General features: G+C 29.6%; 2 protein-coding genes across 5 annotated transcripts in view; both read right to left on the reverse strand.

Annotated features, from left to right (window-relative positions):
- Positions 1-25,183, reverse strand: part of LOC136978969 (valacyclovir hydrolase) — a 243,425-nt gene that overhangs the window by 163,352 nt on the left and 54,890 nt on the right. The window lies entirely within an intron of this gene.
- Positions 22,797-25,183, reverse strand: part of LOC136978963 (protein O-mannosyl-transferase Tmtc3-like) — a 76,457-nt gene continuing 74,070 nt past the window's right edge. For all 4 annotated transcript variants that reach the window (XM_067274825.1, XM_067274826.1, XM_067274823.1 and 1 more), the window contains 5 exons: positions 24,840-24,913; positions 24,648-24,768; positions 24,467-24,568; positions 24,309-24,392; positions 22,797-24,240 (listed from right to left, as the gene is read on the reverse strand). In XM_067274825.1, the coding sequence (XP_067130926.1) occupies positions 23,959-24,240; positions 24,309-24,392; positions 24,467-24,568; positions 24,648-24,768; positions 24,840-24,913 (663 nt within the window). In that variant the 3' untranslated portion in view covers positions 22,797-23,958. The remainder of the gene's footprint in view (positions 24,241-24,308; positions 24,393-24,466; positions 24,569-24,647; positions 24,769-24,839; positions 24,914-25,183) is intronic.

Raw genomic sequence — 25,183 nt, forward strand, 5'->3', positions numbered from 1 at the left:
TAGAAAAATTTTTGCTTAATTTTCTTCCAAATAAATTTGTAAATAATTAAATATAAACAATTTAAATCTGGAAGTATTTCTTTACGTAATTAACAAAAATCGGATGGAGTACTGAAGAGAAAATGAATTCCGAGTGTTTTGTTTATGACTAAGCTGTAAAATTTTCCACAATTAACTAAATAAAACGAGTTAAAAATTTTATTATTAAGAAATTCTTTTATGAGATTTTTAAGTCATTAAGTTTGCAAAATGTAAAACTTTTCTCCTTTAATACTAATTAAGTTGAAGAAGTGAGTGAAATAATAGAAATATGAATCTTTTTATTACTTTCGATATTTTTATCATCTGGAAAACTCTTCTCCTTTTATAAATAATGCAAAATTAAATATCGAGAACTATGAGAAATCTGCGATTATTTATAATTTTTCAGTTCATGAAAGTTGAAACTAAATAACAGATGAAAATGCATAAATAAACGTAAAATATATATATATATATATATATTTAAATTCAAAGTTTTAATTTGCGAGAGAAAGATTTACACGTAATAAACTAGAGAAGATCTTTTTTTTTATTTTAATTTTTAAAGCAACTTTGCACCAAACTAACTTAAAACGCAATTAACATATACATATCAGGCCTTATTTTCCTTTTAATTAAAGTTCGCCGGGAGATTAATTTAACTTGGAAATAGTATAATGGCGAGGAAGAAGGAAGGAAGAAGTAAATTGAGAAAAACGCGGCATCATCCAATTCACAAAATACACCATTAGTGAAGCACACAACCCTTTTGCTCGGCATCCATGCGAATAAAAGGCCACAGATGTCCATGGGTTTTGGCTATCTAGCATTAGATTTACATTTAATTAAAAGTGATTTACATTTAATTAATTCCTCGTATCGTTTCTCTAGTAACAACAGTCCCCTAGCTAGGGGTATGTAGCATTGTATGTTAATGTCGATTTATGATATCAATTTGGAACTCGCAGCTTTGCCAATTTCCCGTTGCGAAGCATCGAGTGATTCTAGCGAAAATTGAATTTTGTGTTTTCGTCCCACTCCACCGAACTGTTTGCTCATTATTACGAAAACTTTCTAAATTCGGTAATGAAAACTTTTAACGTTCGCTTAGGAGGAAAGGTTATTATTATTCATTCAACCGCTTCCATTTCTTATATTCGTTTTCCAACATGGCCATAGTCTCGATGTAAATCAATATAGAATAACGTTCTCTCCAATTTGCACGGATTAAGTAGCAATTATTGAATCACATCACTTGTTATCTATAGTTAGCCCATTGCCGATTTCTTCTTCTGGGTGCGATTTTTTTCTTTTTTCTTCCTTTTTATCATATTTTTAATTAAACGAGAAGAAGGAAAGATTTAAAAATCTAGCAATTCGTTTTAAAGGAAATAATTAAATAGTGTGAGATTCACAGCTTACAATAAGTCTTTCTCAATCGGAAAGCTTTTTATACTGCTTTGTAGAAGGAAAAAAAAAAGCCTTAAAGAAAATATCAATCGGAGATTTATTCACCTCTTGAAAGAGTGTTTTGTTACGATTTAATATCTAAGCGGAGAAGAACGGGATGCACTTTAACAGTGATCATCAAGCCTACTAGTTGACAGGTGACATATTTTAGAAGGCAGAATGTAGTATTGAGTTCGGGCAGGTGACATTTTCCAAAGACCATTATGTTCGACCGAACGAGACATTACAGCGATTCTGACATCTGACTGCTAACATTTTATTCCTAGAGATTTCTGTCATATTGAAACAAACAGCAACGGCTTTCTTCCACTATATTTAAGAGTCGCCGGTGTATACGTGTACATTAATAAATTACGAACGGGAATAGAGTAACGGGCAAAAAGCTTAATTTATCTGCTGTGTATAATATAAAATATTAATATTATGGAAAAGTCCATTCCAAATGGATTTTATACAACGTAGCCAGAAGTAACGGGCAGAAGTTATTTTCTCATTCGATATTGAATAGACCAGAATGGATATACTCGAATTGAAGAGTCAGGTTTCCTCTGACGATATTTTCATTCAGCGGCTGTGCTGACTAAACAACTACACCAATGTTATGTTTTACACATTATCTGACAGTCGCTAATGCTGACGGTGCACATCTGTCTAAACATATAAACTTTGACTGAGTTGGATATGACTTAGTCATGTTGAATATTAATTAAAACTCCAGCTTTAGTTTCCTACATCGCGTATTATGGAGGGAAAATTGTATTGTGGGTTAAATATATTACTCTTCTCCTTAATAACTTTACAATTTAAAAGAATTCTTAAAGATTTTGAAGAATTGCTTTTTAAAATATATATATTTTTTATTTAATAAATACATTAAAATAATTATTTTAGTAATTCTTTTCCGTAGATTTAATAAAATTTCGAACGAACTTGATGATGATGATCATTTAATTTATAATTGAATTATCGTCCCGAGTATTTACATTTATGAATATTTAAATTTTTAAGTAAGTAGTAATTTAGAAAATTAATGTTTTAGTTGTTAGGATTTAATATTTTTATTATAAAAGAAAATATTCGTTTTAAGACGAATAAATTTAATAATATTTTAAAAATCATTTATTAAATTCTCATGATTAATATACCGAGTATAGAAGACGATTGTTACAATGAATAATTAAGTTTGTTTTAAAACAGAATTTAATTAGATCTATTAATAATTTATCAAAACAAATTCCTAGAAGCCGGATTTTCAATATTCTGTTTGTAAAAATAAAAACAGAATGATCGCTTATACGAATTATTTTATAAATTTAATAATTCGCAGTGAATAGAAAATAAAAAAAAATGGAAAATTTCGCTAACTGTAAATAAAGTTATTTTAAAGATTGAAAGCTTGTTATCAGTCACATGATGTGATGGCATAGGTTACTGGAAAAAGAATTTTATAGGCTGACAAGGGAGAACTATTCTTTAGAAGTTAAAGTTTATCAATCACAATAGAAGTCATTTTGATGAGATTACAGAAAAGAAGATAGTTGTATAGGAAGCATGAACAAAAAAAAAGAAACTACCACTTTAACATTCCTTGAAGTAGAATGCTTTGAGAGACAAATTTATTTCTTATTCAGTTTCCAGATTGTTGAAAGATGCGAAATATTCGATTTCAATAAACTCGAGTGTGGTTTTGTTTCTTTTTCTTAAATATAGCACGTATTCCAGTATACACATTCAGAAAACTATAGAATCATATTGCTTTGTTCTTCAAGAATCACATTCTTTACTTTATCAATACCAATTTGAAAACTTAGTTTTTGTATGTTTCTTAAATATAATCGAAGTAAATATATTATAAAATAATAAAGATATAAATAAATTATTATTATTATTATTATTTGTACATTTTGAAATATAGGCTATACATTTAAACCTTTATTTTAATTTTTTTTTGTATTGTTTGAAATATTAAACATTGCAAAATCAGTATTTATAACAACGGTATAAAAACAAATAATGAAGTATTATCTTCCAGCCAATTCAGAATTTGTAAATAAAAATGTATTGTTATATAAAGAACGTCAATTCAAATATAAATTCTTAATGTCTATATAATAAATTCATAGTGGTAAGAATTAACATCACATTTAGAAAAGTTCAGATCAATATTTATAAACTAAACGTTGAAAACTTTATTTTTGTCCATTTTATGCTTTAGACGGATCTGAAATCGATATTTGAAACATATTCACATTAAAAAATTTTCATTCTATAATAATATTTTTTTCTTTGTTTTTTTTTTTACAAAGGAAAATTCATTCGAAGAGTTTAAACAATTTTAGTAAAAACATTTTTATTCTACAAAGAAAAAAATCTCTTTGGAACATTATTTATTTTTAACATAAAAATTCAACCAAGTGTAGATTTCTACGATAAATTTAAATAAATAAATAAATGTATTCCGGTAGTTTTGAATATTATTCTATTGACCATAAAATCTGGATTGTTTTACTTTCGAATTTCTCAACTATTTATTTTCGTTTGAAACGGTTTCTTTCTTTTAACACAATGAATTTAACGTCATTAACAGAAGTGAAATTAATTTTCTTGTTGAATGTTTCCACCAATATCAACTATCTCTCCAATATGGGATGATGTCGGACGTTGCAGCATCTTCCACTTACAGTAATTCACTTGCACTCAACGTGTAAAAAATTACAGAATTGATTTAATGCTCGAAAAAATATATATATAGGCCTATATATTTGTTTTTTTAAAATATAAAAATACAAATAAAAAAATATGTATTTATTTATTTTGAAATGTTTTGAGAAAAATTATATTTTACACGAGATTTTATTTAAATTGTTTTCTGCATTTTCCACTATTTTATATTAGAAAAAAAAACAGAAAAAGTTTAAATTTAGTTTTTATTTTTAATTTAAAAACAAAATACTTTTACTTTTAATAAAGAAAATTCTAAACTTTATTGATAAAAATCAAAATTTTGCATTAAAAAATGGTTAAATTTTTTTTTCTGATGGAAAATTCCTTCGATTCTTCTTGATGTTGACTTCTATAATGAACGAACGACATAAAATATTAGAATGAATTAAGATAGTTGTTAGTTGTCCATCTTAACTAATGGCACCGAATTAGAGACTTAAATCGCTCAAAAAATTACTCTATCAAATATTCTTCTTTCATTAAAAAGCTTTTATCGGGATTATAAAAAAAGATAAAGGAAAACAAAAACAAGATAATGTATTAAGTAATTTTGTGCTGAGATGCTTCTTTTTTTCTTCCTCGCATTTTTCATTGTATAAACTAGCGAAGATAAAAATATTTTAAACTTCTGTTCTTCGAGATTAAAAATAATTATTAGCGATTATGTCAGAGAAAATGCAACAAGAATTTTTTATATATATATATATATGTACAAGTAAGATGCCAATATTAAAAGAAAAATTCAAGAATAAATCTTCCGTAAAATCTCTTTTAAATCCCTCATTTTAGAATGTTTTGTAACATTGTTTTCTATTTTATAAAAAGAAAAATAAAATTACTGCAATTTTTGTTTGTTGTTCGAACCTTAATCTTACAAAAGTCGCCTCTTAAATGTAGTAAAATCAAACTATTAAATGTATGCGAGTAGTTGAAAATAAAATTGTTTGATTGGATCTAGGAAAAAGAAAATAGTAGAACTGATAAAAAAATCAGGCCCTTAAGCTTTAAAATAAAACAAATCGGTCGTATAGAAAAAAAATCGTATCCCGGAAAATTAAATTAATTTACATTCTTTTAGTTCTCAAACGTTCTGTTCCTCAGGTAATGAAAACATTTACCTGCTGAAAAGAAGGAAAGTTGAAATGCTGAATTTATTTTAAATTTTCTCCGATAAATAATATATATATATATTAAACGTCTATTCACATTAACTTCCTTAGAATTCTTATTGTAGATATTTGAAAATTGATCTAAAAACAGGACTAAATCGATAAGACGTTGCCTATCAACAACACATCTCGACTATGATTAATGTCGATATCCCGTAAAAATATAAATTTTAATTTAAGTAAATTAAAACTTTAAAATTTTATATATACATTTTTTAAATATTAATTTTCTTTATTAATACTAGTCGGAATTTATTTAGAATGGCTGTTGAAAAAATTTGTTTTCTTATTCAGCGAAAAACAGTACGTATTGTAAAATTTCTGTAAAATTATAATAAGTTAACGTACAAAAAACGACTGCAACAAGGTAAAAAATAAAATTAGCAATTTTATGTTTTGATTCAGAGAGCAAACAATGGATAATTCTCTTCTCGGAATAACAAAAAAAGGAAACAAATAGCATGTCTATAGATTCATAAAGAAACTCGGTATAAATAATTGTCATTAGGTAGGTTTATTCAAAAAAAAGGAGACACAATGAAAAGATATGAAAAATAATTTGCGAATATTTTAGGGACATTTACTAAACTGAAAAGAATGAAGATTGGCTGCTTTCATTCAATGAGAGACGGTCGACACCACTTCTTTCTTTCCAAGTTTACGTTTTTTTCTTTGTCGATAATTTCATTTTCTTAATAAGCTATCAAGTCCAACTGTCCGAAACTTCAGTTGCTACACAACGAATTCTGCTGTTAGCGACTAAATATTTTCTGTCACCTTGTATTGGTTTCAAATCTTCATTGCTATAAATCAACTATTTATAAAGAAGAAACCTCTCTCTCTCTCTCTCTCTCCGACATTTTTATCGCTGAATTAAAAATAAATATATTTAATTTTAACTTATTTTACTTTCTATCTAATTATAAGATTTGCCATTTGTGCTTGATCGATGTAAAAAGTCGGACGAACTCAATCGATTAACAATTTTAACGTTGTCGGAAACGTTTTAATGGCACCCTTCATTAATAATTAAATATATATTATGTAAATTTAAAGTATTTATAGTTTACTTAACAATTTTGTAAATGTAAATTTAATTATAAATGATAGAACAAATAAAAATTATAAGAATCTTCGTCCATCTGTTTATATAGAATTATTGCCAATTTGATTAAGTTATCTTCTGATTAAACAAATTTAAATATATTAAGATAAATGTTTTATTATAATTAACTGGTAATATTTTGTTATAGAAAATGAAATTGTCTATAAAATAGCATTTACTTTAAACATTTACTCGAATTAATTATAAATAATCAAAACCAAGAATTGTAAAAGATTTATCTGAGTATAGCTTGGTGGGAATAGCATTAATTATACTGTTTCTAGAGGCTCAATTTGTTTAATTCATATTCAGCAATTATTGTAATGAAAATCATATTTCATTCAGGTAAATAATTAAAATAATTCATCTCGAATTCTCTGGAGAATTAACATTACAGTCATTCATAATAAATATATGCGCAGCAGCATTAAAAGAAAATTCGATAAAAATACTTTTATTTATTCAGAGTTTGTACGTCTCTCGAGAAGAAAAGAATTTTTCCCGGTTATTGTATCACTAATTATAAATGTAAATACATTTTATTCTATGAATATATGTGCATTATATATTTGATGTTTTAAATATTTAGTTTAGATTTTTTTTAAATTAATTCTAAAATATGATAAGAGAGTCTTCTATAAGCGATAGATAAGCCGAAGCTTGTGTAAAGAATATGCGTGTCCTGCTAAAAAATGCAGAATTTGCATATTTTCTATGCAAGATATTAAAGAATAAATAGTTAAATTTTTATATATGTCAGTTAATTTTATTATTTTCTTTAAAATATATTCGATTAAAACTACTTGGATGATTCGAATCACGTATTAAAGTAACAAATAATTCAAGAAAAATTTTACGTTTATTATTATTATTTATAAAATTATCCCATCAAAAGAAGATGTTTTATCTTTTATGGAAATTAAAATAACTTTAATTATTGGGTAGAAAAGATATTTAAATGAATTCCGTTTGGAATTTTAGTTTTGGTTAGGAGGTTGGAAAAAGTACGTTTGGAAAAAGAAACTTTTGCTTAGCATTAAGTGAGAAACTATATTGAACAGGTTTTCATCAACCATCAAAGAAAACTGGCGAAGATAATTTCCATCACAATTGCATTGACGTAAGAGCATCGACGACAAATAACAGGAAAGACAGCCATTCACACTCTTGTACGGTCCTCAATAGCTTCTGTCACTACTAATTTTTAGCAACAGCTGCACTCTGAGAAAATGCTTTTTTCCCCTCTTTACTAATTTCATTTTCTATTTTATTCTCTTACTTCTGAATTTAAATTGATTCTCTGCTTTTAAGAAAATTTCTTTACTAATATTTCGACTTCATAAACTATTTAAATACCTTCAATTTGTACTTTTACGGCATCAATCAATTTTTAATGAGAGCCAAAAAGTAAATTCGGTTAAGTTCAAATCGTTTTATATCAGTGTTTGTACATCAAAGGATTTAATTCAATGTTCGAAAATATTAAAAATAGTTTTTTTATTATTTTAATCTTATAAAGTTTAATTCTCACAGGAACTGAATTTCTTTGCATTGTTTAGATTTATTTATATTTTAAGAATAAATGTTATTTATTTTTTTTTGTAAGAGGGGAAAAATATATTTATGTAGATAGAGATGCAGTTCATAAATATCGGAAATTTTCTGAGTGGAAAGATGTTTTGAAATTAAATTTATCACTTTAGACTGATGGAAAGAAAAATACCATTGTTTGGTACAAAGATAAGCTATTAGGAAATTGAAAAAAAAAACAATGTTGTTTATTTCTGACACAAAATATATACAGAAAAAAGTGTTTATACAATATATTCCGAAAGAAATATTACCAAAGTTTATCTTCCAGAGAGAAAAAAAATCTATAAATTACACATTGAAAATAATTAAATTTCTCCGAAAATTTAATCTCTTAGCAATCGAGAATATTTTGATATTTATAATCGGCGGAAATATCAGATATAATATCCTTTCTTCGAGGGATTTTGATGACTTTTGTGAGATAAAACAGAACAGTCTAAGTCACACAGACATTAAACCGTGATCCCTCATGACAATAAAATGCCAGCAGCAGTTAACGCCAAAGAGAAAAGAGTGATCCTTAGAACAATCTTGGATATTGTCCATGATCCCACAAAGAATATTATTATTATTATTATTAAAGCGAAGAAAAAATATTTATTTTGAAACAAAACTTGCTATTCCTAGTGATATTAAAGCAATTTATGATAGAAAAATGAATCCACCGAAAAACTTTACGCTTAAAAACTTTGTAAAAATGTATTTATAGTCCTCCTATACAAATAATATTGGCATTTAATATTAGCATTACTATATATAAACAAACACACACTCATATATATATATATATATATATATAATTTATAAAGTTACTAGATATATAGGTATATACTATTTACTGGTATCTAGCTTCTATCGAATTTTCGATTGCCCATGCGAAGAAAATCGGAAAACAATAAAATACGTTTTAAATTCTTTTTTATTTATATTATAAAATATTAAAAACTCCCATCCAAGAAGATATTTGTAAGATAAATGTTTTTTTTCCCCCTCTTCCTTTACTTTTTTCAATCTTCTCGAGGAGTAAATATTAATCTGAATTGTATCCATAAGCAACCGTACTATAAAACTTTAATAAGAATTAAATATTTAAGTTTATTATAGACAAGTTTACATTTCCTACTTTGTTTGGCCGAATAAATAAATTAAAAATTTATGCCCGTTTAAAAATGGGGAAAAAATGTTATCAAGTCAAAAATATGTAAACGTTTCAACCGCACTCGTTATGATTAATGCTATTTTAATATTTATTAGCTTTATAAAAATTTTAATTTATTTAGTCTGAGAAAGGATGCAGACACAATATAAATGTTTCGAGGCGAACTTTTTAAATTAAAAAATTAATTATAATATTTAATATATTTTTATATTAAAATTTAATTAGATTTATTAATAATTAATGTTTAAATTTTTAGTAGAAATGCTTAATTGGTGTGCTTTTTCCCCGTTATTAAAGTGGATCTTTCCCATGCAAACGGAATCCATCACGTAACGTCCAACTAATGATAGAGACGATGACAGTTTTGACACGATCAAAGAAGTAGGCCTTTTTTTTTTTTTTTTTTTTGATTGGGTCAAGGTGGTCCAAATCGACAATTTCTTTTACTTTTATCTATTGTAGAAGCAAACGATCGATAAGAGCCGATTTGGATGGTCACAGTCAAGCAGTCGTTCACACTTAACGACTCGAGCAGCGAGTTCGCTTTAAAAGACCCATTGTGTATTGACCAGTGGTCTTTCAAAAGAAAACCGCAGCTTCTGTATCCTTCATTCAACTCTAATGTAATTTTATTGTAAAGGTTCACGACATCAGAAAAATTAAATACCACTTTTTTACACTCGGTAGAATCTAAGAAATTCTTCCGTTTCTTTATCTCGCTTACAGAAATATTTATAAAAATATGAGAAAATATTCTTCCAGTTTATATAATGTACCGAACAATGCGATTATATTGCTCCTTTTTTATGAACTTCTAACTTAAACATCTATATTACATTCGATAGAAGCACGAACGTGTATATTCCGAAGTAAAAAGTTGGTTACAAATCGGAAAAGTTTAAAATGAGAACGTGACACGATTCGCCTATTGTCGAACAACTTTTCCTGACCTACAGACACAAAAAACATTAGGTTTCGTGTCTTCCAATGCAGACACTGCCATCCAGACATTTACAGCAATTTCCCTTTTTTTTATATATTATTTTTTTTTTATTCTATTCATCGATCGAATATAATGAAATATTTAGATGGGGGAGGTCACGTATTCACGTGTGTATGGGGATTTATCAAATCCATGCGTGCTTATAGTGAAAAGTTGTAATCTGCCATTGTCCCGTGTCACGGAACAAGATTACATCTTCTGCTATTGTTGTCCCGGAGGAATTTTCTCGACATGGAACAGAAATAACAAAAAAATGAATATATATTTAGTTGTATTTGATACCCCCCATCATGCGATTCAATGCGACCATATTGTGGTAAAAGAATGCGAAATAGATAATAGTTAGTGGAGGAGATACGAAAGGATAAAAGCTGAACTTCCATTAGCAGACGCATTTTCCTATAATTTGTTTCTTATACTTGGGATGAAAGAAAATGTATGTTTCTTTCTTACTTTCGTATTACTTTGGTCTTTTTTTTTTTCTTTCTTTTCTTTCTCGTGTAAGCTATTCCTTGTACAACAGGCTTTTACTATAATATTTCCGTAACAGCTGTAATTCAAAGAATAAATTTTTATTCAATATTACCTACAGCTTTTGCTGTCTAATTAAATTTGTTTTTTTAATTAAATAGCTTAATAATTAAAAAAAAAAGAAAGTTAATAATGCGTTTTTAAATATTAAGAAAGAAAAATATATATAAATTTATATTTAATGGGACGACAAAATGTATTTAGCTTTGATGTTTGTCTACGAAAAGAAAATTGCAAATCTTACATTTTTAAGTCGAAATTACTCAGAAAAAGGAAGAAGAATAATTACGTAAATGTGTCGTTTCAATTGACGTCCGATTAAAGTAATCGAAATCGTACAGTTTCTTAAAATAATTGAAGGAGGTTTCGAGTAGTTTTTTTTAATTAAAAAAAGAGAAGAAGTTGGCATTAACATGAATTAGTTATCAGGCGCATTTTTCAGTTAAAAGCCTGCTAAAAAAATCGTTATTATTCGGAAATTACCATCAAAAAGTAGTCGTCAAAATGATATATAAGTGGCGAAAATGTGACATTTTGACATAAAAGAGACACGAAGCTTTCCGTTACATTCAATACATGGGAGAAAACGTTCAGTATTAAATTATAAAATTTTTATAACCTTACTTAAATGAGTTTAAATTTTTACGATGTCCGGAGTTTTAAATTATTAATTATGGTCTTATTTGCGAACAAGAAGGTTTGTCGCTGTTTGTGTCACAAAGAGGATCAAATAGTAATTCATCGCATTTAATATTCTTTGTCGAGAGAGTCAGCTTTCATATGTATGAAAACAGAAATATTCAAAGCTAGTACTCGACTTTACTCTTAATTCTCGAGTAAATCTATTTATTTTATATTGTAAAAATGGGTGGAAGGATTCGGGAAAGATAATTTAAAAACCGTTTACAGGTAATAAATATGTAAATTTTAATAATTTGTATGGATAAAGAACTGATCTTTATTAAGTTAATCGTTATCAGATTTCATCGACAAGGTTCCAACTGGTAATTCGTTGCAATTATTAGATGCTTGACTTCTCTCAGAAAGCAAACTAATTAGTTTGCAGAAGCTTGTTTGGTCTAGGAAACGAGCGAACGGTTTTTAAACCTGGTACGCAAGAATGAAGTGAAGCTAATGTGACTTTTATAGGCTTTCGTAATTTTAGAAGCCTTCTGCACCAACAGAATTATGGTCGTACGGGGAGAAAGAATGGCCATAGAAAAAAAAATTTCTCTTTACGACTGGTTGCTTCTTCAATATTTTGTCCGTCCTGGGTACATAAACTGTTTATATTCAATATCATCGCTTTTAAGAGTTCTTTTTCTCGTTAATGACAGAATAATTAGCGTGTATGTCCACGTTTCCATTATCTCGTATTCTTTGTCTTTCTTTATTTGCTGTCATCTATTCAAGTTTCCTAGCAATGATTAGTAATTCGAAACTCGGCTGGAATGCCAGTTCTAGTTAAGTGCCTAGTTAAGCATTGGATACAAATTAGATAGCTTTTCTTCTGGAATATTTCGAATATAAAACACAAAACGTATCGTAAAATAACATTTTTTAAACATTTTAAAATAGTTTAAAATGTTTAAAAAAAACTGTTATTCAATTGATTTCGACTACTCAATTAAAAGCTTTTAAAAATCTGATGGTGACTTCGATCGAAAACTTTCTTTCAATAGATCGAAACCAGAGACAAATTCGAAAATTCGATCAGGAACACCTGATCTCACATGGTCTATGTAATCCAGGTGATAGCACTCCCACTGTATTCCACTAATCCAGAGTCTCAGGGTCAATCTCTTCTCATCTACTGCAACGTCTCTCTTCTCTGCAAGAGAGGAAAGTTACTACGGTAACAAACTGAATGAGATATATCTCACTTACAACATTTTTTTTTTGTCGGGTACAACTGATACCTTACGAATTAATCAAACATTAATGACTTCAATGAATATTAAATACCTGGAAGTATTTGAGTTATTCATTTGTCACATCTGTCACTTTTTTTTATGGAATAGATAGTGAGTTTTCGGACGATTTAATAATTTGATATATTTATTTATAATATCTAAACGTATTTCGTTAAATATTAAAAAGAATTTAATAAATTAAAATCGGAAAATAAATGCCTTTCGGTTTATTTCTCTCTCCCTCTTTTTTTTTCCTTTTTCTTTTAAATAGGCTATTTTAATTGAATTTGGCTAAGCAGTAGTTCTGCATATAAAGTATCTTTTCTGCCGAAAAATACTTCTTCTCGAGTACTTTATTCTCTGTTGATTCTTAAGCTTTGATTCGAAAACGGACGACCAAATTTAATAGCAAACCTCTTCACAGACTTCTCAGTTCACTGATCTTTCTGGAAGTCTCCCATGCTTGCTTTTGAGTGTTTTTGAAGGATTGCTTCACTAAAGTTTCCAACGTAGTCTTCAAGTTTTACAAATCAGATCTAACTATGATTTTTTTCTTATGCTATGAAAGTATCGAGTCTTATTCTTCCATCATATTTTGATCTCTTTTTGTCAAAAAAAAAGAGAGAAAAAACTATAGCAGTTTTCGGATTTATTTAAGAAGATTTTTGCAGAAACGTTTTTAGAATTGAAATTGTTTGCGAGAAAATAGATAATAAATATTCACTTTTCTGAATCCACTCCCAATTTTCGCACAGATTCAACTTATTTACTATAATTTACTTAAGATTTACATTTCATTGAAACTTTTAGCTTCAGTCCTTCTTCATAGAAAATATTTTTGACCTCTTTTATAGAGAAAACATTTCTTTTTTAAAGCCTGAAAAGAAAGGAATTGATTCGATAAAAGAAAGAATTATTTTCAGAGTTTCATTTCATTTTAGAACATCGTTATCGTTGACAATTTATTTATCGTAAATTTGTAATTTACGATAAGTTTCGATGTTATTTGTATAGTTTAACGTGTGCTACATCAGATTTTATAGTTGGGCAGTTTAATTTGTATGCTTTTCCTCCTATCTCGCTATGTACATTGGCTTTAGAATATCCAAATTAAATTCTTTAGGATGTTTTCTGAACAAACACAAAAGTTTCTTTCTAGAGAATTCGAAATTTATCCGATCGTTCTTACCATTTTCCGTCTTAAACTTGAAGTTATTTGTGTTTGAATAACAATTTAAATATTATTATAAAATTTATATCCATTAAGTATAACGTAAGTAAACTCGTCGATATAATATATTTAAGAGTTGAAATATAGTGGTATTAATGAGTAAAAGAAAAAGTTTAAAAATCACTTATTCGATATTCATTTTAAAAGATTAAAGCATATTAATTAAAAGATAGTGGCTATTTTCAGCGAAATTTATTACGATAACGGACTAGACTATTAGTCGAAGGAATTAATTAGAAAACCACATTTAATTAAAGAGATCGTTCTGGCAGAGAGATAACAAAACCATTTCTTTTCTGGCCATTCGATTCCTGTAATTGTTCCGTCATTTTGTGGGAAAATTGTATAAAAATCGATGCAATATCGAGATGCGACCTTCTAAGCTGTAAATAGTATTGCACGACCTCTCTCTCAAGAATAATGACGTCAGTAATCGTTTCGAAGACTATAATTGCCTAATTAAATCTAGAGTATTGTAGGCTGGATAAGTTGCAATTATAGCGGGATGTAATTGTCGACTAAGGATAGAAAGGTAGAAGCGGGACCCATTAAGTCTTATAAGTTACGCAAGTTGTTACTCACCCATAATGCGCACTAGTTCGTTTTTAATTAAGCCTTTCAAGAAGTATGACCTTCTCCCTTCGTCCGGTATACACGTTGTGCTCTTTATCGCTTTTAAAACTAATCTGCAACGTTTACTACTTACCAGCCGATTTTGAAAGATATTCTAAAGACTTACTTATTCAGTTGAATTCGTAAAAAAGAGCTGATTTGAAAGTCCGTGGATAAACGGTGATTAAAGTCCGATATTGGTAGAAAAGTTGATGGTTCCACTATCGAAGCGTGGAAAAATTAAATTTTTTCGCTAATAATGAAAGATCCAATATCGGTGCTTTACATTATAAGATATTTTAAAAGATTAAGCAATCAGTATTGATATTATCTTATCAGACCGTGGCTTGTTACACGTTAACCAATGTTTGGCACCAATCCCATACACTGCATCGAATTTACATTAACCGTTGTTGTCATGCTTCCTTCATGATACCAAGCAGTCTTCCTCCCATAATGATGCCTTGGAGCCTTCTCTAATGAATTCCCGTCTCCCTGTTCAATGTCGCCTTCATTAGCTATGTTCGACGAAGGGAAATCCTCCATTACTCCCGAGTCGGTCGGGGGTTCTCGATAGTTTTAACACGATAAGTCAATGTTTGCTTCGCTCCGAAAGCAATCTCTAGCCTATGTTGGCCCATGCGGCATTCATTGTTTGATATCGAACACAGATATACATTATAGATATGTTTAACCATTGGCAATCGTCTTAATGCACTTCCTCTAAAGATCTGACGATATCTATTATGTTATATACGAATTGATAGGGATTTCTGTAAGTATCGAGAACAATATAAGCTGGCAAATCCATTTGTATTGTAATTAGCTAATGAAATATTTGATAGTTAAAGATTACGTCTAGATTCGTTTACATTGATAAGTTATGAATTTGATATGCCATAAATCAATTCGTTCATTAGGCGTGCTTTAAATACTTTTGTCAAAGCTAAAGTCAAGAACAGCTGAAAGATGAAGATAAATATGATGATTTTATCTAATAACGTAATTAAAAATTTTCACTTAATAAAAATAAATTGTCTTCTAATCAAGTTTTTTCAAAGTTTTATAGCTGATTAACTCGATACTTTCCTCTTCTTGTTACTCAAAATGGCTTACTCGTGCTGAAAAATGTCCTCATAAAATGTCTAAAAATTCTCATATTTAAATTTGCGAAGAAATTTTATTTTTCCACCCCTCACTCTGTAGAATTATACATTAAAATCTCCATTCTACAGATTCAATTAAATACAAATACGTGAAAATGCAGCCATTAAGCATAAATCTTCTATTTGTACAATACGGTTTATTGATCTATTTACAATATCATTGTTTCTCTATAGAGTACGCGTGTATTATATAGATTTGTGTGAGTAAACTAACTACAGACACATTCGTGTTGTGGATAATCAAAATATTGGAATAATGTAACAACTACAGGCAGAAAGAGTGCGTTACACTTACAATAAATATAATAGTGTATTGGAAACAACCAGAGAAAGAATTGAATTTCTCTTAAATTTATATATGGAAATGAACTAGATTTTTATTTTTTTTTAATAAAATAAAATTTCATTTATCTTCGTAACAAAATTCTTTAATAATTTATTATTATTATTTTTTTTTCTTATACCAGAATATTTTTTCACCAGTGTATTTTCTAATTGATACGTTGAATTTATAAGTTTTATACATTTTAATAAAATTAAAGCGTAATTAAATAAAAACAAAATAGAATTTTAATTAACTAAAAGCAATTATCTTTAATTACTTTAGCGATTATAATAAATTAAAACCAACTTAATCCATTAAAATGGTCAAACAATCAAAAGATAAAAATTAATTAAAATTTCTAAATGGAAATAATTTAAACTTTTAAAAATTGCTTATTTCGTTGAAAAGGGGGAAGGAAAGAAAAATAAAAAAATAAAAATAAAATAATACAGAACTTTAGCATCGACCTCAGCATTATTTAAGAATTACGATCTATTTATTTTGGCACCCATTTTATAATTGGCAGTCGACTTTTGTAGTTTTACAAAGGAGTGCTTTGATCTCGGAACATAATTTACCACGAAAATCCTTTCATTTGAAAAGTGAAAAAAAAATAAAAAATAAAAAAAAAATGCAAACTTTCAGGCGAAAGAAAGTGAGATTACAGGAGTCTTGTCGTCAACAGCTGGCTAATACCGAATTTTTAAGCGGGATCACGAACCAGTCACTTGATCAACGTGACAAAGCGTGATTTATGCAGAAGGATTATAAGGAGAAAGAAGGCCAACTAAAGCTTTATAAAAATTCAAATATTGAAGTTTTTCTACTCCTCGACGTCTTTGAATAGATCTCTTATAAACAATGAACTTTGGAGGGGGGAAAAGAAGAAGAAAATCGAAAAATATAATAAATTGAAATTTGAAAAAAAAAAAAATTTCCCGCAGCTTTATTTTAATAATAAATAAATAAATAAAAAGTTGGTAAAAGAGAAAATAAAAATAAAAAAATAAATTAAAATGCTTATCTGGAAATATTATACATTACAAAGTATCAACGTGTAACGCAATCCTTGTTTATATGACGAGAAAATATGTATTTCGATCGTAGATAAATCTTTTCTTATATCTTGGTAATATTTTCTTTTTAAATAAATAAATAAATAAAATAATATTAAAAACTTGCCGAAATAAATTCTTTAAAATAAATTTAAGTTAGAAAATTTTAATAAAGTGAATGCGTATGTTATTTTTTTCCAACTGCTGCTTTCTTACCGTCAACAGAAAACTTTTGAAACAAATTGGTGTAAATGTTAGAAAATCCATGTAACGCTGTACAGAAATAACTTGAGAAACCCAAACATTTAATAGCCATATCTATCATTTTAATATACCGTTTTATGGAGTTTCCCGGCTTATAACATGCAAACAGTGTTGGGAGAGATGGGAAAATGACTCTCTTGTTCCCAGCATCGCTTCCATATAACGCATTTGTAAAATCGAACCACAAATCTCTTCTTCCGTTCCTCGGGGAACGATTTTGACAAGGTAGAAGTCGAAGTAAACTTTTATTTGGAAAGTGCATCTTTTCATAAAAATCTTTTGCGATTTTCTCTGTCCTGTATATATAAGAAAATATTTCTCGGATATATTAAGAGTAGTTTACGAGAAAAAAAAAAACACGAAATTAATTAAAATAGGGATAAATGGCCATGTAAATGTAATTTTTTTCGATTTATAAAATAACACAAATAGTAAAACAAACCGAGCAGTGTTAGATATTGATCCGTTAAAACTAATTAATGAAGTCAAGTATGTTCATTCGAAACGTGCTCAGAATGCAGTGGAAAGGTTTTTGATTAATAGCATCACATTAATTTTCTAATTTTTTTTTCACCTCGCTTCCCATTCTTAATTCGTTCCATATATAATCGTTTCTAATTCTCTAAGAAAAATAATCCAAAAATTCCTCGAATTTTTGCTATATAGAATTTAAAATTATGAAAATCATTTCTTTTTTTCCTTCAGAAAAAAATATCTTTTTTTTCCCTTGATGATTCGTACTTAATTTCGTTGGAAATCCGCTCTTATTTCGGCTCATAGAATATGTCTCAAACTTCTCTCGGTTGGCCTAGGAATGCTTAAGGAAGGTCATGACTGTTATTTAAATTTTCGTCGCCATTACTGCGTTATGAGACGTGAAATGTTAGGCATTAACTCAACGGAGGAAAACTTCTATCCATAAGAGTATGACCAATTGAGGAACAAGTTAATGGCAATCCATATATTCCGTCTGCTTAACCTCCCCCTGATATCTTTCATTGTAAATTGGCAATGGTTCCTTCTAGGGTTTTTAGAAAAATCTAATTTACTTTAGCTCTTAGACTTACGAAAGTAGGAGAAAGATTTTTGCATCTCGCTCGCGCCCATTAAAATATCGCACTTGTTGATATAAATAATGCAACTTTATAGCAAATAATATATTAATAAATGATTATCTCGTTTAAATTTGATCAAAATTTAAGCCATTAGTGTCTCCGTCATAAAATATTTAGGACATAACAGCGGTGGTATCTCGCGTCACGTTACTATGTAACCGAAGCAGTTATGTCTCGTCCGTGGTCTACGGGGACTCGAGTTACTCTGACATGACACGTTTGGGACGACTTAGAAACTACTATAATCTGGATTTCTTATTTCCAACTTTTATCCTCAATTTTTCTAAAAAAATGAAGAGTATTTCCTGTATTGGTTGGCCTAAATCTGTAGAAATGAACTGGTGCTATCTGGAGAGCTTCATGTGTCAATGTATCGATGTGATCTCTTCGGATACAAAATTTGTGACAGTGTCTGTCAAAAATGTTTTCTAGAATGTTTGTCGCTTGCCTCGACTGTTTTTATATCATCCAATCCCGTTCTGTACATTTGACATTGTGTCGTATTTGTTCAAGCTGGTCTTTTCTGCTTTTACCAAAAAGATATATAAAAATACTTGATAAAGTCCGTATATTTGTATTCTATTCTTGTACTTTACTTTCAACAAGCTCTAAAACCCTAGAATAAGAAAACGAGAGACGAATAGAAATTTGACAGATGTTTATAGAAACAATGTTTGTTTTTTCTTGTTACCAAATTTTAAAACATGATCCGGAACTCCGAGTGAAAAATCATGTTATTTTATAAAATAAAGGGGGAAAAAACAAGAAACTTTACGAGAAAGTATCTATAATAAATAATAAATAGAGACATCTCTAGTAAATTTAAAATAACCGGATTTTAACTTCAGTAACATCAAAAGTTTCCGAGACGTGATAACACTACGACAATTTTTATGTTTCACTAAAGGCCAGTTTTATTATTGCTTTCTATCTCTGTCAACTAAAAATGGAGATATCGAATGGAAGGTACAGGATGAACTCGGACGAGAGGTCAAATCAAACTTTAACCTCTCGAAGAATATCGGTGTGCAAGATGTGTTGTGACTATCCAAGTGGAGGAAGTTTCGTTTACTTTATCTCGGAAAAAATCACGAAAATCTGACGTTTGCGAAGATATTTGACCACTCAATACTGGGAAGATCAGTACACTAATAACAACGTGAGACGGTCAAGTGGTTTCGGATAGTACTTTCTCGGATAGATTTGGTAGACAGAACATTCTACCGGCACTACACAATAGGATCATTATTAAAAACTCTCTCGGACGGACAAAGTTTATTTAACTTTATTAAAATTATTTTTATAAAGTTACGAACGTAAAAAGTTAGTTTAGATAATAACATAAATCTTTTTTTGTTTAAAAAAACTGGATTTTTTTAAATAAAAAAATGCGATAGAGTTGTACGCTCCCGTCTTAGAAACTCACGAAAACATTGCAGGCAATAAAAGATAAAAAGTGATTTAAGAAAAATAAAAACAAGAATTTTAAAATTAGTATTTAACGGAATTTAAGGCTCTGATATTCCTCCTTACAAGGAGAAAATAAAAATTCCTAAAAAATTAGTTGGAGTTGAAGAATTTTATTACTCCAGAATAAGTTTTTACGTTGTGTTGTTGTTGCGAGTTTAATACATCTTTCTTTCTTTTGAATAATTTTTTAGCAATATGTTTCGAATAAATGCGTAAGAAAACTGTTGAAACAGAAAGGCTTTAAAGTCGAGAAAGTTGATTAAAACGTTGGAAGTGAAGTAGGAATTTAATAACAAGCAGACCCGATAGGACGTCGATCCAGTTTGGCAAAAGTTAATTGGTTTGCTGCACGCTCCTACGCTTCGACAACATCAGAGATATTTCCGTCCAGAGTTATGACAGGCTGTAAACAGATACGCATTCGATTACAGATAAAAGGATTGCAATTAACTACAATCAAGTGCGAAATAGATACTATTGTACATAATTGTAAAAGCTCGATCCAACTGAGCGAGACAGAATCGTCCATGCATATTCTCTTCATCATAAAAGTATAATGGTTAACGCTTTCTCTATAGTTAGAAGCATCCCAGACCGATAAAACTCGGCTAATTATTATTATAAAAAATAATAATAAATAAAGTTTAGTATGTATGTCGTTCGGTAGAGTAGAATGTTAAAAGTGTCGATACGCGGACAACACATTCGCAAAGAATGAAATATGGCTTTCTCGGTAGCGATAGTAATGGATGTGGATCTTCTATATATAGAACGATACAATAGGTCATTCATTTTCAATACTTTCTTTCTTTTATGCTTTTTTTTTCTATAGGTTTCTACGAGGTAACTGACCTCTCAGACACCTACGCTTCCAAGACCTTATAAAGTGTATGAGCCAAAGCTTATTTTCGGCAGAATAATTAATTATGTATCAAACAGTTAATTAAATCCACTTTAAAGAGAAGAAGTGAAGTTAATAGCTTCTACTTTTAAATGAATTACAGACAAACTGGAGAGAATATAAGTGCTTTGAATCAGTTTTGTTGTTAATGCAGCGAGAGGAAAAGGGAAAAAAATGCGAATAAAATAGATGAGATTCTGCGAAATGTAATTCCAAATAAGGGTTTTTAACAACATAAATAATCGTATTCCGTTTAACTGGTTGATCTTGTGAAAGAGAAACGAAAATATTGGAAAACAATTTTTCACTTTTCTCTTCGGGTATTAAGGACGAAAATTAAATTCAACCAGTTAAACATTGTTATATTGTTTTTACTCGGTGAATATTTGAAATGTTTATCGTGGATAAACTGTGTTTTATTCGTTTTTAAGCAATAAATAAGTATTTCAATTCAATAAATGTATTAAATAAAACAACGAATGCAATTATAATACTTTATTTATTCCATCCATTAACGGCGAATGCGAGGAGGGGGAGGGAGTTTGTAACACGTAACGTATGTAAAAGTCGAACTTTAATCTTAATTACCTAAACGCTGGAAACATATGAAGCAGATAATTTATAAATTAATTTTTGAATTTTAATTTTCTTAATTAGACATTTAAAAAAGAATGTTTTTTGTGCGGTTTAACGTATTTCGTACTAGCAAATAAAGCTATTTAGTTAACAACAGGAGATAACTAAGGTTCATTGCGTACTGATAAACACAGAGATAAATCGATCAATGATTCTTCCGTGAGTGTAATCGATGCTTAGGTTTTCTAACTTTATTGTTCCATAGTGTTGGATAATTATCGATCGCAGACCTTATCTAGTCAACTCGGTTGTTGGTCCTCTGGTACCTAGCTTAAGACAATTTAACTCCTTAGTAGGCCTTGCTCCGTTGACACGGAGGGGGCTTGTAAAAGTTTCCCTTAAAAGAAAGACGTAACTTCTGCCTTATTCTTATTCTCTAGCGGTTAAAAAATCTCCAGTTTTTAATTAATAGTAGCTCGATATTTGGCCACGCACGACTTATCAGTAATGCAGAGTTTTTCTTTTTTTAAACACTAATTTTTAATTATTCTTTGGCTCCTCTTCTCTATACGAAAACGCGATATTAAGTTATCTGAATGAAAATGTTTCTTGAAATTAGTTCCTGTATTTAGTTCGATCACAATAGACTTTCTAACAATGACATCGCTGTTTACCTATTTCCTTCTTGTCAAGGCGTTTGCCTATAAATGATTGATTATATCGATTTGGTGACGGTCAATGTAATTTACTGGCACACTATTTCCGTACTTATTGTGCACACGTCAGCTAACATGTCACCCTAAGTTAATTGGATAGAATAGTACTTTTTTCTTACATCTTGTGTTTCGTTCGCAAATCCCAGTCTGATGCCAGGTAATACGCTGGTGGTTTCGAGAGCACCGGACTTAATTAGTGACATTAAAAGAACAGAAACGTTTTATATAACCACAGGAATAATGCACTTTTACTCCCGAGAATTCAACATGGAGATGAGGAGGAAGGGGGAAAAAGTTGCTTGGATATATACTAAAACTCGATAATTTTATCCCAATTACAAATGTGCAGATATGGCAAGATTAATTTTAATAAATATTTGATATAAAGTAACATAGTTATAATTTAAATATTTTAAGACGAAAAGCTCTTAGGAAGAAAATTTAATTTAGAATAATATTTGATATGTTTATTCTTTATAATTAAGGGAGGAAGAAGAGGAAATTTACTGGCGACGGTTACGCGTGGCTGTCAACTCGATACTAAATATTCATGATTTTTAGAGACGATTCGCAAAATTGACACCAGAGGGCGCCGCGTGTCAACGTTTTGGTGGCTGTCAAGAAAAATAATTTGGGTCGATCGATATGGATTTAAAAAGTGGACAAAACCCAACAACCAAAAGCACAGCTTTGCATTTATTAGAGAACTACGAGTTATGATGTACAAAATTGGCATGGTTATGACATGGAAAAATTGTAGACCCAAAATTTGATATGATAACCATACATGACGATAGAAAAGACAGACGACAACTGCTGGTTGATTCGAACTTTTACATCATATTGTGAGCCTTTTTTATAATCATTATTTAGATAATAACGTATTTAAAGCATTGAAACAAATAAATGTGACGATACATGCATAACTTCGGCATGAAGAAGCTCTATGTCAATCAACGTTCGGCGTGTATACAACGGTCACGCTACGATCCTGTAATCTAGAAACGAAGAAAAAGTTTTAATTATGATCTTTTTGAATGAAAGAAGTTCCAATAATGCGTGTCACAACATATATCTATTCCGGAGACTATTCTAAGAAGCGATGACGTCCAACCGAAGTTATGAAATATATGCAGCATAGTACAGGTACAAATTTTGCACACATTCCCGTCTAAATATCAGTTTAGTTTTATTACATATTACAACCCAAGTAAAATAGATATTTTGGCACCATTTAGCAGATTTTAAAATAGTATTAAATATCTTAAAGTCGTTTCTGCTCCCTATATCCTAAATCCTTTCAAGCGTTCTATAATAGAGAGAGGACAAGTATAGGGAGAGTTCTTCATCCACTGTTTGGTTGGTATCAATATAAACTGAAATCGGTTCCTCTTCATGCTCCACATCTTCAGAGAAGTGTAATTTCTATAAAAGTTAATGATATACCCATTCAGGCACTGTAATCACAGCCGGTAGTACAGTGTTGAAGTGAAATAGCAGGCTCGAGACTCCAGGCACTGTTGCACCCGCATTTTGGGTACTTCTCCTGATGTTAGCGAATTACTAGGAACACTAACGACATTGAATGGATAAATGTACGTTTAATAACAAAGCGTTTAGTTGTTTGGTTATCATCGTCCACTTTGATTAGACGAAAGAAGTGGCGAGCATTTCTTTCCTCGCGAACTGTTCACATTCCGAAGACAACAGACCAATCCAATGTGCACAGTGGAATTAGCAGTCTTAGGCACGTGTTGCTTTAAGGGCTGTCGGAAAAAAAGAATAGGGAGAGAAAACGAACCAATCATTGGCTCTTGTACCCTGTTAGGTGCGATATTACTAAAACCTCCTTATAGTTTCTGAAGAGGAAGATAGTTGCTGTAACATAGTAGGATCGCGATTTAGTCTTATATTCGGATCAAAATGCTGACTATATCTCTGTAATAAGTTTCTCGTTTCTTGAAGGTGCCGTTGTATATAATCGACTCTAGGATATAACGTAGCTGCGTGGAGAAAACATCTCTCCGCATCTTGAAGTTCTCCTTTTTCTACGTGGATGACACATAAATTGTGTAGACCCTGAACGTTGTGTGGATCAATTGCCAAAATTTTTCTGTAACACTGCAAGAAATCTACGTGTAAATCCATAAAATAACAGTAAAAGAGTCGATTTTAAGTCAATATTTTACCTGCTCTGCCGCATCTAAGTTTCTTACATGATTTACGTAAATATCTCCTAACAGTACGAGACCTTTGATATGATTTGGATGATACTGAAAAGAACAAGAACAGTTATTCTTCAATGGCAATTATTCTTTAATTAAAACTTTTCGAATATTCCTCCTACCTGTAAGAGTTGGTGGAGATAAGGAACAGCTTCGAGAGGACGCTGAAGTTCAGAAAGAAGAAATGCCATATTGAAGAGTGCACTTCTTAAATCTGGCTTAATCTGCAATCATTTTCTACCTTAATTAAGTTATTAAATATTCTTAAAATCGACAATAATCTCTCGTCTACATAGAATTTACCTGAATAGCTCTTCTCAAGCAATTCTCGGCAGTGTTGAAATCTTTGCTTTTCAGAGCTAACATTCCTAAATTGAAATAAACGCGTTCGTTCTGTTTTCCCTGAGTCACCATTTTCAATAATCTGCAAATTATAAATTTAATTTAAGCAGAAAAAATTCATAAATATTTTAATTATTTACAACAATAACACACCTGTCTGTAGCTATTTGACTTTGACTGGTGATTCCCGCTTCTTGTATTAAAACTGCAGAATTCATAAGAGCTTTCTGCCAATTAAATTAACAGAAATATTTTACAAACGAAATAAAATAATTTAAATTTTATAGGAAAACTCGAAAATTTGACTTTTAAAGATAGAATTACAACCTGGAATGAATTATCTCCCAACATTACTTAAGTTTAATGCACTTTTCATATAATGTATAACGTCTATTGTCTATAAAGTGGTCACACAGTTGTAAAATATATGTTCTAAAAGCTTTATAAATACTATCAAATGTAAAATTTACAGTTATTACGAAGTTATGCTACTTAAA

This window comes from Centruroides vittatus, unplaced genomic scaffold, assembly GCF_030686945.1.
Source record: "Centruroides vittatus isolate TY-2023 unplaced genomic scaffold, ASM3068694v2 contig_564, whole genome shotgun sequence".
Classification (NCBI taxonomy): Eukaryota; Metazoa; Arthropoda; class Arachnida; order Scorpiones; family Buthidae; genus Centruroides; species Centruroides vittatus.